This window comes from Pteropus medius, unplaced genomic scaffold, assembly GCF_902729225.1.
Source record: "Pteropus medius unplaced genomic scaffold, Ma_sr-lr_union100, whole genome shotgun sequence".
Lineage (NCBI taxonomy): Eukaryota > Metazoa > Chordata > Mammalia > Chiroptera > Pteropodidae > Pteropus > Pteropus medius.
Window position 1 is genome coordinate 5,857,001 of NW_024343732.1, and position 15,274 is coordinate 5,872,274.

Below are 15,274 nucleotides of genomic sequence, written 5' to 3' on the forward strand. Positions count from 1 at the left end.
TTGTAAGCACTTCACTTATTTTATCTCCTTCTAACAGCCCTCTGGGTGGTTATCACTATCCTCATTTTACAGGGAAAGAAACGGATGTATTTTGAGATTAAGTAACTCTTCTGACATCATGCAGTTAAAAAGTGGCAGCTCCAGAATTCAGATTCCAGAAGTCTGACCTGGAGCTAGATCCTTATCATCACAGAACTATCTGCCTCCCTTGTCACACGGATGCAATTGTCTCCTCTTCCGACTCTTTCTAAATCATTCATTTAAAGTATTGTGGGTATCCTGCCAGCTGGGTGCTGCTTCAGTGCTGGTAACACAGGCGAACAAGCAAAGGCGCTTCCAGTCTAGTAGAAGGGTGGAGGACAAGGTCTTCCAGAAAGAGAGAATGGCATCCATAAAGGCCTGGAGGGAGAGAGAGTGAATCCTTTCTAGAACTCCTGAAGGGCTGGGTGTAGAGTTCATTAAACGGGAGGAAAGGTGAGTATTGAAGCTGGTCAGCTGAGCGGTATCCAGACCATTAGGATTCTTCCGGGCTTGTAAAGAATTTGGGTTGCAATTTTACTGTGAGGGTAATGGGCGCCACTAGATGGTTTTAAGGAAACTGGGGAAATGTTGATTTTAAACTATGTTCATTGACATACTGACGCTTTAAATTAGTGTCAATTAGTGACTTTAAAGAAACTAATCAGCCATTGACTTCATGTTCGGAAAGTCTCATTCAAGGAAGTTTTTAAAGAATAACAATGAAAGACATTGGGGAAAAAAACCAATAAAACGTAACACTTTATTATTATTTTTTATCTTAGAAGGAATTCACCAAAGGTTTCATATTATGCTATGGCATCTTTAATTATAAAAATAAGCAAATAAAATAACTTGCATCTGTCATTACCATGATATGTTTCATAACCTTTATATGCACATGGAGCTTAAAAATGTAATTTAACAATAAATAATGACATATACCAGATATGCTCACTGTTTATTCCAGTACTCAGCCAAAAACCTAAATATCATTTAAATTATAAATACATAATGCAAATATAATGGCACAAACATGTCTAAAGTGCAACCAAATCACAATAGAAGAAACATGCAAACTGGTCTAGGTCAGCCCGAATCACTCTGTGCAGGAAACAGAAGACAAAGCTTTGGAAATTTCAGAGGGAGTTGGGGGAGTGGGATGGGAAAAGAGAAGCAAAAAACTAGCAACATTGTGAGAACTGCTTCTTTCCATGTGTGTAGATATATGTATTATAGATACATATATAAATATCATTGTGGGGAGAAAGGTGGGGTACCACGGTGTGAAGAGGTCACAGCAAAAAAAAAAAAAAAAAAAAAGAACTAGAGACTGAAGTAAGAGAGAAATTTTGCTAGGAATACTCATGAACGACTTGTCGCATTGGGGTCCTGGTTTTGTAGGTTTGCGAAATGGACACAACACACACACTTTAATAGCTTTTCTGGTTTGGGGAAGTCAGCCTTGCCTGGGGGCGGGGAAGGGGGGAGAGTCAACTTAGAGTGTGGTCTACCTGATTTCCAAGAGGCTAAGGCAGTGTCCATATGTTTGGGGACCTGGGGATAGGACAGTTCTGAGTATAAAAATGCTCTTAACAATCTGATGTCAGCACGCTTAGAGGCTGTGTGGGGACAAAGGCAGCAATGCGTGTGCTGCTGCTGCTGCTGGGTCTGCTGCAGTCGCTCTTGGTCCTTGAGCAGCACGTTACTGGTTTTAAAGGCTTTGTGGTAAAGTTGTATTGCTTTTCGTTTTTCTGGAGATGTGCCCTCCCTCCTCCCACCAGGGTCCCTATCACTCGATTTGGTCAAATCTTGAGTTTAGCCTAGTGAGAGTCAAGCACCAAGTTTCTACCTAAGCAAGTTTGGAGTGGCCCCTACAGTCCTACCCCTTCTCCCTCCTCCTCTCCTGACATTGACCTTTGGTGGGCAGTGACGCTCATAAGGGACTGCTGGGTTCAAGGACAGTGACCCTGAGAAACTACTGTTGTTCATAGATAGGTTAATCATTTGGCTTTGGTGGTCGCCATCTTGTAAACATCACGGCAGAAATGATCAAACCACCAGCTCTTTCTTCTCCCTCTCTCTCTTTTTTTTTTTTGGCCATCCTACAGAGATGGCCCAGCTGCCAGAACTACTTTGGCAGGCAGCGTGCTACAGGACAAAAATGTAAGAGGAGTCTATTAAGGCTGGACAGCCCAGGGTGATTTATACCCCCTCAGCCCCAAGTCCCCCGAACTAAAGACCCAAAGGCTGATTGACTCATTCCTGATGGATTTCATGGAAAGTCTCCCACTCCATCATCAGTTTGCAGGAGTACCAGCACCGATGAAAGGTGGTGAGTCAAAAACTGCCACTTCCCAAGGTATCATAGGCCTTATCGCATAAGCCAAAGGGATGCTCTTTTTGTTTCCTGTCATTCCTAGTTGGATGTGACAGAGCTGTTTCAGGATAGGTTTAAGTCACGAGGAGCCTCTGGGTTGAGGTGGGCTGGGAGATTAACGTCTTACCTGGGGTCCTTCAGATACACCTGTTGGTTTTTCCTATCTCATACAGGCCATTCTTAAGTTTTGATGTTGACTAAAACTACTTCTACCCCCTTAGTTATAAAAAAGGCCACAAGGAGCATTTACGTGGATATCTAGAAGTGAGATAGTTATTCCATTCCCAGGAAAAGAAAAATAAAGCTAAGTTACAAAACTAAATCTATATGCAATAAAGTTATTATATACTGCTTTGTTTAAGCAGAGTCCTCTGGAAATTTATGTACAGTACATTAGTTTTCAGCTATTTATATTCCACAGTTAGACCTTAAGATTCTCTGGTTTTAAGACAATTGTTAAAGATACTTTTAAAGCTCTGAGCAGTTACAGTACATAAAGATGTTAGCTTTTTGTTTTTCATTAGATGCAAGAAGAGGCAGGCTCGAAGTCTGGTTGGAGGGCCAGGCTTGAGCAATTTGGTAAATGTGTCGGAAAGGAAATTAGACAGTGGAGGATCAAGACCATAAGACACTAGCTCATGAGAGATCAAGAATTCAAACATGACATTCATATTCGTCCATGGCCAGCACAGATTCATAACACGAATTCCATTTAACATCTTTATGAGCACTTAAGACATGCATTTAAATTAAGTTGCTTCTTATCAGCTAACTCTACTGGGGCAACCATTCTAAAGGGCTCCACATCTTCAGATTACAATGACTGGGGGATTCCATGAATGTTTTGTGTTTGAGAGTAGTTCTGAGGGGAGTTGGGAAAAGACGTGGTAGAGGAGAGTGATAAAGGAAGGTCCTTTCTCCTGAGGAGAGGCAGAAAGACCACACGTATTCTGTTTGTGGGAATGCTGCCATCGCGGAATATTGGGAGATCGATTACAGAAGCCTAGTTTCATGCAATTTTCTTCGAGGGGGATAGAAAATAGGAACTACTTTAAAAAAATCAAACCAGGCACAGTACACTCAAAGTGGGTGTGTGGACACCCTTAAATGATACTAGTTTGGTGAGGCTGTGAACACCTCTCCCTGGTTATGCACTCTCTTGCGAGGTGCGTTTGCTGTGGGTGGGAGAGGCCACCTCACCTCGGAGGTTCCTGAGGAGGACTTTCAGCTTCTGTGGCTCATTGGTGCGCCTCCTGTTGAAGTCAGCTCGCGGGTGTGTTTGGGCACAGTGATCTGTCTGCAGGATGTGAAAGAGGCTGGCCATGTTGGGCCCAATTTTCTCCATCAGGCTGTCTCTGATTGTGCTGACGGTGTCTCCATCACATTCCAATAGGCTTCGGACAAGTCTGTTATAGTATCTGCGTTGGGAAAGAGAACATGGCAGTGAGAATGAGGCAAGACTGGGCTTATATCAGGGCAGCCGTGCAAACGCAAAGAGTTCATCAGCTGCTAGTTGCTCTGGCTTCTAGCTTTTGTGCAGCATCTTCGTATTTTGAGTGCATATGCTTCCTGGATTTACCACACAATGCAAGTCGGGTCTGTCTTCACGTTTAGAGCTCAGGGGATTTACTTCGGATAGTAGGCTGACGGTGATGTGTAAAAAAGTTTTAGAAACGTAGAATCATAGAGCTAGATGGGAGTGTAGAGATCATTTAGTGACTAGTTCATCATATCATTTTACAGAGAAGAAGCTAAGGTGGGACAGCTGAAGTCACTTGTCTAAAGTCATACAACGGGTTAATGGTAAAAGCAGGACTCAGTCAAATACCATGAGGTGAGCCCAACACTCGACACATATGTTACTAGTCACTGCGCATAAATTTGGAGTTATGTTGATGCCTCTTTGCAATTTTCCTTTTTCTTGCTGGTGCATGTGTACAGGTATCTCTGCATATGAGTACACATCCTGACTAAATTTCTATTTTTAAAGGAATCTCCTGTCTTCAGTGTCAATGTATTCCAAGTGTATACTGTAGCGAGACAGCCAATTGCCAGGCAATGAGGATATTTAAATGGAAAAATAAGTGGTCTTTAACGGTTCATGCTTCAATAATTCCAGGAAGCCTTCTCTCACTGGTCTAGCTTTTGCTGGCCTCTTCCTTTTTTGGATGTTTTATAGATATTAGGTTATTGTCACACAGGTCAGCATTTGATAGTTTAGTGATGGTTTTGTTTTTCTGACTAGATTCTAAATGTATTGAAGGCAGGACTTTTGTCCTTATTTTTCGCATCTCTCATGTGCCAGTATCATAGGGCAATATTGCCCACTCGCTGTCGATTCGTTGATTTATTTTGTGGCCATTGAGGAAATGGAGCTTTAAAATATGAGTCTCTCCCATAAGTCATGATTCCCGTAAGAAAAATTATCTGTACGTCTGGTAAGTTTTATAAAAAACATTCTGGTTGGTATAAATTTCCTTCATTTTTGGTGCAAGTCCTTTAAGCATCCCAAACACTGCAGCTAAGTGTTATGGCTCAGAAAAGATTAAACTGTCTAATATGTATAGCATAGAAATTATTCGTCCTGTTCTTTGGAAAGACAGTTAAGATATTTTCCAATTTGAGCTGGGATGCGTTTGCTCCATTTTGAGGTGGTGACAGTTATCAAAACCCATTTGCTTCTGTGTTCACTATTAAAACGCTCTCCCGATGACAGTTATCTGCAGTATTTATGTGGAAAGACCCTTTACTCAGAGGAGCCTGATGATCTCTGGGGACACAAGATCTTCCATGAAAAAAACAACAACACCTTTTTATTTTTAACTCACCTCACAGAGCATGGGATCAAACATCTTTCCAGAATAACTTAACTCCTTAGAGAGGTCCTTTGAGGGATGTATGGTAAATAGGGTGGAATGTGGGTAATGAAGCAAAGCGGTCACCCTGAGTGAACAGAACGAATTGGAGGACTGAAAGGCCCTGTCTAGGTCTCGGACAGTCCTGGCTCCACCCTTCCCTCGAGGGGGGTTACATCTAGCTGTTGTTAAATTTGGGATTCTCTGGCAGAGAAATACATTTTCCAACCCTTTGGAATTATAAAGCACATGAGTCAAAGCAGATCTCACTTGGATGGGGAAGTGGGGGAGAAAAATGGTTTTGGAAAAACTGAGAATAAGCGACTTTGTACCAAGAGCTTTACAAGTCTACCAGGCACCTCTTTACTTGTGGGTTCTGCTAGGTCATCGCCCCTTGGATCTCTGTGTCCAGTTCGCAAGGTGATTAGATCCTAGAGAATAAGGTTTCTGACCCTCGTCCCCCTGTCCCCCAGTAAGGACTCTACAACTTAGAAGTTAACACTAACACTTCTAGAAAGAACTGTTCACACCAGATAGCCTCCCAAATGGGCTGGAGAAGATCCTTAGATCAACATCGAAAGCTCTTGTCTGGGTGAAGAAGTCTAACAGCAATAAGGTAACTCAGCGTCTGTAGCTGGCCACCTCTTTAAGGCCAGCTGTGTCTCTCTGGCCCCACTTTGTCAAAAGGCCTACTCTCTTTTTCTGAGGGTTCCCGCCTTTCCTATTGCTGTCTCTGCTGGCCCAGAGAGGGTAGGATACCTGTCCTTGGTGTTTCTTGATACCTTCGCCAGCCTGACGGCTCTTGGTGACAACCCCCAAATCCAGCCTTAGCTTTTCTCATGGAGCTTTGTTAACTCGACAAGGACAGATTGAGAGAGCTCTTTGGAATAGAAAATGTTCGTGGCTCCATTAGCAGCTCCTTTAAGTGGAAAACTTGTCAGGCTGCCCTGATGTCAACAGCATTTGCTGAAGTGAGCAGTAGGTTAATCCTGTGCATATCCATTAAGGGTTGGAATATGGCATTGACATCTGGGATCGGGTGAGTTAACGAGACAGACCTTTCCTATATATTAGTCACTAAGTGAAATTATTTAAGAGATGTGTCTCCAGTAAAAGTTGACTTAGCAATTGTCACATATTTATTGAACGCCGTCTGGTACCAAATCTTGATGTTACTAAAGCTATTGGTAAGATGTGCCTTCTCTTTGAGGAGAGAATGTGCACAAATCTAATTGTTGATCACCCTGAGGCATATTTATTCAATTCTACTTGGTATTCTATTTTTGGATTATGGCTGTATCCTGCAGGTTTTACTGCCATTTTTGAAATAGCAATAAAGAGCTTGGCTCAAGGCCATGTGAGTTCTGGGCTCAACTCTGTCATTTACCAGCTGTGTGACCTTTGGCAGGTCACTCCCCTCTCAGGCCTCTGTTCTTTAATCAGTAAAATAAGGCAGTTAGTCTAGATGATTTCTATGGTCATCTCCAGTTATGACATTCTAAGTTTCTGGGGATTTGACACATACGTTCCTTCTCAGTTTAACAAAAAATGGTGCAGCTCTGCGTAAGGCCCACCTTTTATAGGAGGAGTTGGAACTATTTGAGATTTCTTTTTTCATCTTTATGGGAGGTGGCAGGGATCTATTGCAAAGACTTGATGGGTGAAGCATTTTGATCACCCAACCTGGAAGGACTTTTTAAAGCAGCATTCTTTTTCCCCACTTTGAAAAATTCCATCACTGACTGTTTTATTTTTTTTTCTTGGTGAAGAATAAGATCAGATATTCTCCATAGCTACTGTTTCAGCCATGCTTACCCAAATACACACATACTGCCTAGGAACGTTCTGTGTGAGGGTTTATAAATAGTCCTTTGTTTCCCTTGATCAATATTATTCTTCTGTTTCCTGTTCCCTATCCATGCCCTAGAGAGCTGGAAGCTTCGTCAGTTTTCCCACTCTGGATCTGGGTTGGTCAAATTCCTTCCCAAGCCCCACACTGTCTAGCCTGCCTGATCAATTTTGCCTGCTTCCCTCATAGTTGAAAGTGTAGTTTGCAAATTCAGCCAGGAGGACACTCCGGCTGTCCTTTTGCTTCTAAGAGCATTTCTCTCATGAAAAACTTCCCTGTTCTGGCTCCTGGTCCAGTCACAGGCTTTTGGATTCTCCCAGGCCCAAATCTCAGTCTAGATAAGTCACAGGAAGGTGGAATGAACCTGTAACTACTTCCTTTCACAATTCTGTGCCAATTGGCACAAGTTAGCGTGTATCAGTGGTGGGACAGAGGCTGGGAAAGCAGGATGTTTCAGGAGAGTGAGGAGTTTAAATAGAGCAAATTAAGCCCAGAATGGAAGCGGAAACCTCTACAGTTCTCAGCAGGAATATCAGCCAGTCGAGGTGAAATAATTGGAGAAAGGTAAGAGTTGCGTGGAAGGTTCTTATCTTCAAGAGGTGGCAATTTTTTCCCACTTTCCTAATAACTGTGATTCCCCTAAGATGAAAGAAGGAGATAGCGGGATTCCTTGTGACCATTTTCTAAAGGTGGTGAGAAGCAAAATGTTAGGGGCCTATTGAAAGGAACGTGGCCTGATTAAAACTATTACTAGTCTCTTTTTATGTGGTTAGGCTCCCCAGTCTGAAATTTGTGTCATCCTTTTGGTAAGACCTCCCTCTTCATCAGGAAAGATGCTACCTCAGTTGAAACTGAGAGATTAGTACTGCCTCAAAACTGGTTACGTGCCAAGTGACAGGGTCCTTAAAGGTCTAAACTTATGATAATAGCTGCCTCCCAGCTACCACGCAAACACATCCTTTGTCCCTAGCCCCTGTCAGACTGGGAATTTTTTATTTCTCTTTCTTATGGTAAGAAGGGTCTTCAGCAATTAGGTATTTCTCCCCCTATATGTAACAAGAATCTTCCTAGGAGAATCTTGAGACCAAGGTCGATATAATGAGATAAGTAAGCCATTTGAGACGAATGCTGGATTTGATTTTCCTGTTCTGAGTAATCAGTTAGGACCCATAACAAGGACTGAACGATGTTTATAAATTGACACCAGGTTCTGAAGACAGACCTGTAGTTAAGAGTGAATCAGAAATTTTACAAAGTTTTAATGTTAGGGGCCTTAACCTTTCCCTAAGGAGGAGCTATACTTGCCATCTTCCAGTTGTCTTTGTGTATGTGCCTAAATCATGAGAAGCCCGGGGAGGACTAGGCTGATGGCACCTTCTGAAGAAGGGCGGCAGCATCTGACTAGAAAATTAATCAGGTAAGCCTGTGTTGGCTCCCAGGTGGTCAGAGTAACATGAATAGGACCCATCCTTGTGACTATGTGCAAATTTGGCTGTAGAGTGAGAATGATAGCACTTTAGCATCGGGAGTCAAGTTTTAGTCTGCGGGGCATCTCAGTAGGCTGAATCTGACGGGCCAGCATGGCCACTGCCATACCTCCATGCCAGCCCCCTCCATATGTCTCTCAACTTCATCACAGGTGGGGAAGCCCAGGTCTTGCTGGGCACCTTTCTAGGCCATGGAATGAGGATGTCGGTCCTTTCACGTGTTAGGCTCTCACTCTTGGCTTATGAGTGAGGGGCACAGAAAGGCATGATGTTCGCGTATTACCAGCTCAGTGGCTTTGGGTCGTGTTAAAATACTAAGATGAGAATGTGATCTAGGCAGTCACCAGAACATCATTCCAGGAAACCTGGGACTAGAGGAATGGGGTAACGTCAGCTTGAAAGGGAACATAGGAATCATCTAGTCCAGACATTTCACCTTTCACAAAGGAAATGTGAGTCCCCGTCCAGTGAGATGGCTTGCTCTGGGTAACCTAGTGAAGTATCCGATTGGGCTTGGGGCTGACTCAAAATACATGTAGATTTAAAAGACTGCATTATGACATTTGACCAGGGTTTTTATAATGGCCAATTGTACTGTGCATAGTCATTCAGTCAGCCGAATTTGATGTCTCAAAAGCTTGTTTCCATAAACTTCACAATTCCCTTCAGGCTTAAGGCAAGAAATTGACAATGAAAATGCACATTGCTGCAGATGAAGCTTTCTATTAACTGCATGGGAAGACTTTTCCTATAACAGTGGAAAAAAAAAACCAGCCTGCTTAAGCTGTCACAACCAATCACAAACATATTTTTTTTTTTCTGCAAAAGCTGGGAAGACTGCAAGCTAAAATAAGAGCATGACTGTGGCAATTTACCCTCCCTTCTGTGTCTGGCTCTGCCAGCCAACCACTCCCCCTTCCCCCCTAACTGTGAAAAAGTGGTCTCATTTTGTACCTGTTGGAGAAGTGATTGGGGAGCTGGACGACTTCAGTGATGGCTTCGGGGTTCCGCTTGGCGATGCTGCACACATTCAGCTTGCTGTAGCACTCCTCCTGCACCTCAGCAATCATCCTCTGGAAAGTGGAACACCTCCGAATGGCGAGGAAGACCTTGGCGGTGACCCCGTTGGCGATGCACTTCAAGCTCTCTTTGACAAATGCTTTTCCCTGCCAAGGAAGGGGATAGGGAGGAAAATCTTTAGCTCGTGCTGACAAGAGAGGACAGGGCATAGAATGTGTGGAACTTACGGGGGCTCCTGGCGTGTGTCATGGCCATCTGCATATCCTTGCAATGAGAAAATTGTATGCCGTGGCCAGGATAAAAAAATGTCCCCACTCCCTGAGACTACCTTGAAAATTGAGCTCCATAGAAATGAAATGAGACAAGAGAAAAAAAAAAAGATGAACCATAATCAACCACCCTGCAGCTTAAAAATAGCCAGAATATGGCTTTGTAGTCTTGGGATGGAGACTTTGATAACTCAAACCACAAGCTAGTAGGCTAGGTCATACAGTGAGAAGAACTTCTTTGTTTGAAGAATGTTTTTATTGTCTTTTGAAAAAGCAAAGATTATCTGCTCATCACTCTTCCTTTATAAGACAGCCTCTGTCAGCATGTTACAATTGTGCCTTAGAGTGGGCGGGGAGTGTCTTATACAGAACCTATTTCCAGGCCAAAAATGTGGGGGTGTGTGTGTGTGTGTGTGTGTGTGTGTGTGTGTGTGTGTACACATTGGAGATGAGAATTTAGAGTGAGGAGGCTGAGGAGAGCTGGTTCCTAAGAACAATAGTCTAATGCAGTTAAAGACGAGCAGCCAGTGGGAGTGAGGGTCAAGGTCTTATTACCTGAGTGTCAAATTTAGCAGCGCTGTATAAGAAGGATTTACAGATGTCGTACATCCCATCTGTGTCACAGGTGGAGTTCTCCAGGCATGCAAAAGCCCCACAGCCAACCTGCAGAGCACTGTTGAGGCAGCGAACCACTTCGGCTGAAAAAGACAAGTCCATCCAATCCGGGTCAGACAGTGAGGGTGGTTCCAAGGGGTCAAGTTGGTGTGGTGGCAAAATTCAAGGACATGGGGTCAGGAGAAAACCTAGAAGTCTGTCTGAGATGGGGCCAGTAGATAGGCCCTTTCAGAGGAGGGCGAGAGTGAGAAAGTGAGGAGACAGGCAAACCCTTTTGGCTTGTAAGAGCCAGAGCACATGAAGGGGAGGAAATGTGTTTTGCCTCTGAGATCCATGTTCTTGGTCTCACCGTTACCACCACACAGCTTGGGTGGCTGCAGAGTGAGGCTGGAGTGGGTGGAACGCATGGTGTTTGAAGCAGTGCTGCAGAGCCAGAGGGTATCACTCAGAGCCTGGAAGCATGCGGAGGTGAAAGCCATGGCTGGTGGTTAGGTTAAGGAGGTGGAAGGGTGAGGGAGTCCATTTGGCTCCCGAAAATGCACTCTAGGGTAATAAGGATGAAATTTTAGTCTAAATGGCAGAGAAGAATTTGCCAGGAGTCCCTTCCGAATTAGGGCTTTTAACTTACCTTCATATTGGCAGAAGGGAATCTGATCTGTTCATGTTTCACCCCAACCCCCTACCATAGGACAGTGCTTAGAGGTATGGTATGCATAATCTCTCTCATATTGTAAAAGCCATTAGAAACACAGGTGTGGAATAACAAGGCCAAGGCACCCCTTGTGCAAGACTGGAAGAAAACCGCAAAGAACTTGCATGAGGCTTTCTACATTCTGGATAAGATCTCCCATAAAAGTAATTTCTCTCCTACAGAAAGGGGGGTATTCTGGCAGGCAGCTCGGCAAGAAATGATCTGAGGCCTTCATACCATAGGATTCTCCTCTGAGATCAAAAGCATGGTTCGGTTAGGCTTCCCCTCCCCCTCCCCCTCCCACCACCCGCAGCCTCTGGGATGTTACAAGTCATTTCCCTAATTATATATTTCCACGGGTTCAAATTATAACTTTGCTTTAAGCAGTTTTAATATGCATTAGGGTTGCTATTGTTTTAGGCAAGCTCGAATTGTGAATCACTGCATCTCTATAGCAACTAAGTACAAAAGGAAGTGAAGCAGAGCCCTTCTCTCGGCAGGGACCTGCTCTTTCGAGGGTAGCGTCGTCTGCAGCGTTTGGACACCTGCGATCCCATCTTTGCTGACAGTTGGGGGAGCCAGGACAGCAATGGAACAGGAGCAAGGTGGACAAGCAAAGTCAAAAGGCAGAGGTGTCAATGCCGGCTTTCTAAGGATTCTTTTCCTTTAGAGGCCAAGCTAACACACAATTAACTGCTCCAGGAGTTAGGGCGAGAGTGAGACCTTCCCCTTGGAGAAACAGCTGCTCTGTTTCACTAATACTCCCTTTCAAGGGGCTTTCTGGCCACGGGCTGCATGGGCGACTGAATGGAGCCAGGGAGAGAGCCGGGAGGAAGAGAAGGAGCAGTGCCGGGGGTGGAATGTGTAGGGTTTTCTTGAATCTGCCCTGGATTTTTCAGACTTGAGGGCTCTGATTCTGTAAATTCGTCTGCAGAGGGAGCTTTCAGTGTGTTCTCTGAAGGGGTGGGGAAGTCGAGTTGTAGGGTCTTAGAAGGGTAAAGGAAGAGAGAGATAGCATCAGCCAAATCGTGTCTCACCTTAAGATTAGCTTCGGCTTCTGGAAAGTATAGAGAGCGCTTTGAGGCATGCCAACATTCAAGCCTCCCCGCCCCCCCCTCCGCCCCCTCCCCCTCTCAAGAGGGTACGTGCCAGATTTCAGGCAATCAGGCTAGGCTTATGCAATGAAATACCCTCAGCAGAGCACCCAGCTTCTTCGTTAGTTGCGTGCAATTTATAAAACAAAGGAGCTCCACTTCCTAAGGCTATCGGATTGCACTGGCAGTTTATTGCCATCAGGCATGAAGCACATTTATTATCAAGATCAGCCGTCACAGACACAGTTGCAAAAGCAAGAGGCAAATGAGGACAGCTCTTAGGGGGAGAAACCGGTCCTGGGTTTTCCGCTTACCTGAGTTCTGAGCTGCCACCCGGGATTTCCTGGCGCTCACAGAATCATTCTGCTCTGCCTCATGGGTTGCAGAAGCACTGATCACCAGCACCAGAAGCACTGCTGAGTTTTGGAGCATTCTCTGAGAAGTTTCCGCTAAGTTGTTGGGGTTTTTTTTTCTCCTCCCCCCCCTTTCCTCTTTCCCTCTCCGGGCTTGAGGGAAGATGTGGATCTGGATATACTGAAAGCCTAGGTGAGGATTTGATGAGGATTTTTTGCTGCTGCTGATGCTACTCCTGCTGACGCTTTTGCTGCTGCTGCTGCTGCTGGCGCTGCTGGCGCTGCTGCTGCTGCTGGCTCTGCTGCTGCTGCTGCAGTCGCTGCTTCTTGCACCTCTGGCTTTTGCAAACTGGGGGCCCAAGAGCTGCACCCAGGGGTTTTATAGCCGTTCTTATCGGTCCCTAGGATCAGGGACCAATCAGGTCCCTCAACTGGTCTGGCTAGCCAATCGGAGGGCGCGCTCATTGGGCTAGAGCTGTTTGACTTCTTAGAAATATTTTCCAGCAAATTAAAAGTACCTGCTGCCAATGTTTCATATGTGTGTGTGACTGTGTGCATAGATGTGTGAAAAAGCTATTTTCACGGAATTAAAGGATAACTCTGTATTGATTGAACTAAAGGCAAATCATATGACAATCTTAATAAGGTGCTCTGGAAATCTATCCGTCTTTTAAAAAAGTGGGCTGGAGGGGGCGGGGGATGGGCAGCATCGGCAGGATGAGGACTGTGGTCTCTTTGGATTCCGAGTCAACCTCGTTATAGCAGTTTTACTCGAATTTTAACAGCACGTTGTCTGTGTTGTAAGCTGCATACCCCGCACCTCTCCATTTCTCAGTATACACGTGTTCACAAATCTGCGATGCATTTTGTATGTGGGCATCCTGAATTCTCACTCACTTATATGAGTCCTCGAAGAGGGACATATATGAGTGGAAGGGTCCTGGGACAGGGACACGACAGCTCTGAGCTGCAGCCCCGGTTCTTCTATTGCTCAGCTCTGTGGCCTGGTCAAGTCCTTTTACTTTGCTCTACCTTTGTTCTCAAAGCTGTGAAATGTTAAGGTTGGAGCCCAGCATTCCCTAAGCCTCTAACACTATGATTCATTAGGGACAGAAACGAACCTCCATTTTTTAGGTACTAGCAGATTTGCACACTCCAGGAGTGTTAGCTACAGTAGGTACACACGTGCACACCTACACATACTAGACTCAACAGGGAGACATCATGAATGCCTGGAAATTAATAAACTGTGTATTCAAGCCCAGCAACTTCATAATCACGTTGAAACAATAAGCTGGCCAAAGCAAGACTAAACCTGCTAAGGAAACCAGTTTATATCTTGAGGGGGCAGGGGAGTGGAAGGGGCAGCAGGACTGGGAAGAAGGGGTAGGAAAAGCCCAGAATGTGTAGGAGAGAAGACTGATAAGCTCTAGACTTACAGGGAAAATCACAGTGGCATCACAAATCATGTCTAGTGTGGAAACTTGCATTTTCTTATGAGAGAGCTACAGGCCACACTGAGGCATATCCCTAACTTGTGAAGGAGGTTAATTATCCAGGAGAGGATTTATCAGGTGGAGAGGTGGTCATTAAGGGCTGGGATGAGATGAAGGGATGAAGCAAAAAAACCAAACACAGACAGGATGATCTTGCAAAGAAACAGAGCCAGCCAGTAGTTTCACTTTAAATGCTAAAATCTTCAGACAAATATAGAAGAAAGAGTAAAAAAAAAAGCCCCATTAATCACAAACCAAGGATCAGGTTTATATGTGTGCAAGGAATGGACTGGCTGAGTGATTATAGCCTCACCCCCACCCCGCCCGGGAAAACAAAAAAGGTGGTTTGCTAGAAAAGGGATAGAAGAAATAAAAGATAAAGAAAATATCTAAGGAAAATAAAGAAATTTTTAAATTTCCATGAAATAATAAGTACATTCCAATTTATGTTAACTGATTTGATTGGTATTTCTGATGCATCTTTTGGGCTGGGTGCTAGCGATGAGTAGGCAGAGTCAAAGAGAAGAGGTATAGAAGAAGGAAAAGTAATGATTCTTGTCATCGAGAAGCACGCAGTCAAGTTGGGTAGATAGATGGTCGACCTCAGTCATATTTCCTGAAGGTTCAGGATGTCAGGACCTTGCATGGTAAGAGAAGGGCATGGTAAGAGGTACGGGGAAGGCTTCATGGAAGGATCTTCAAGGAAGGATCAGTGAGGAAAAGATGTGAGCTGCTTTATTGCTTTTCAAGAATTGAGGAAAAAGTGATGATATTTCGTTTTTAAAAAAGTTTGTGTTCTGGAAAGCTCAGAGGTTGTTTTTATCTTTTAGGCAGAAGTGGTGACGTCTATCAATATATAGTTCAGTGTCTCTTCTAGCAGGAGAACAAGAAGACAGATGCATGCATTTTCTTCCCAAGCATCTTGATTTCTGTTTCTCAGCATTCCCTACCTCTTAGCCATTCTCCATTGTTCAATCCAGTCTTGTTTGTTTCTCTTGCTGGACTTCCCCCTTGTTGGTCTCCTGGCTTAGTAGGGCGATGATGGCTCACTTCCCACAATCCACATTCTTTTTCTCTGGTGCTCCCAGCAGAACATGTTGTCCAGCTGTCAGGATGGACTTTTGTTTTCTCCGATGTTGATTTATTG

The 15,274-nt window shown here is 44.3% G+C and overlaps 1 protein-coding gene across 1 annotated transcript; it reads right to left on the reverse strand.

The window, feature by feature from the left end:
- Window positions 1–756: 756 nt before the first annotated feature.
- Window positions 757–12,983, reverse strand: STC1 (stanniocalcin 1). The gene is made up of 4 exons (XM_039868142.1): window positions 12,593–12,983; window positions 10,434–10,576; window positions 9,544–9,755; window positions 757–3,816 (listed from the first exon to the last, which is right to left on the reverse strand). The coding sequence occupies exons 1-4, from the start codon at window positions 12,708–12,710 to the stop codon at window positions 3,546–3,548; spliced, it is 744 nt and encodes a 247-aa protein (XP_039724076.1). The 5' UTR covers window positions 12,711–12,983; the 3' UTR covers window positions 757–3,545.
- Between the last annotated feature and the right edge of the window lie 2,291 nt (window positions 12,984–15,274).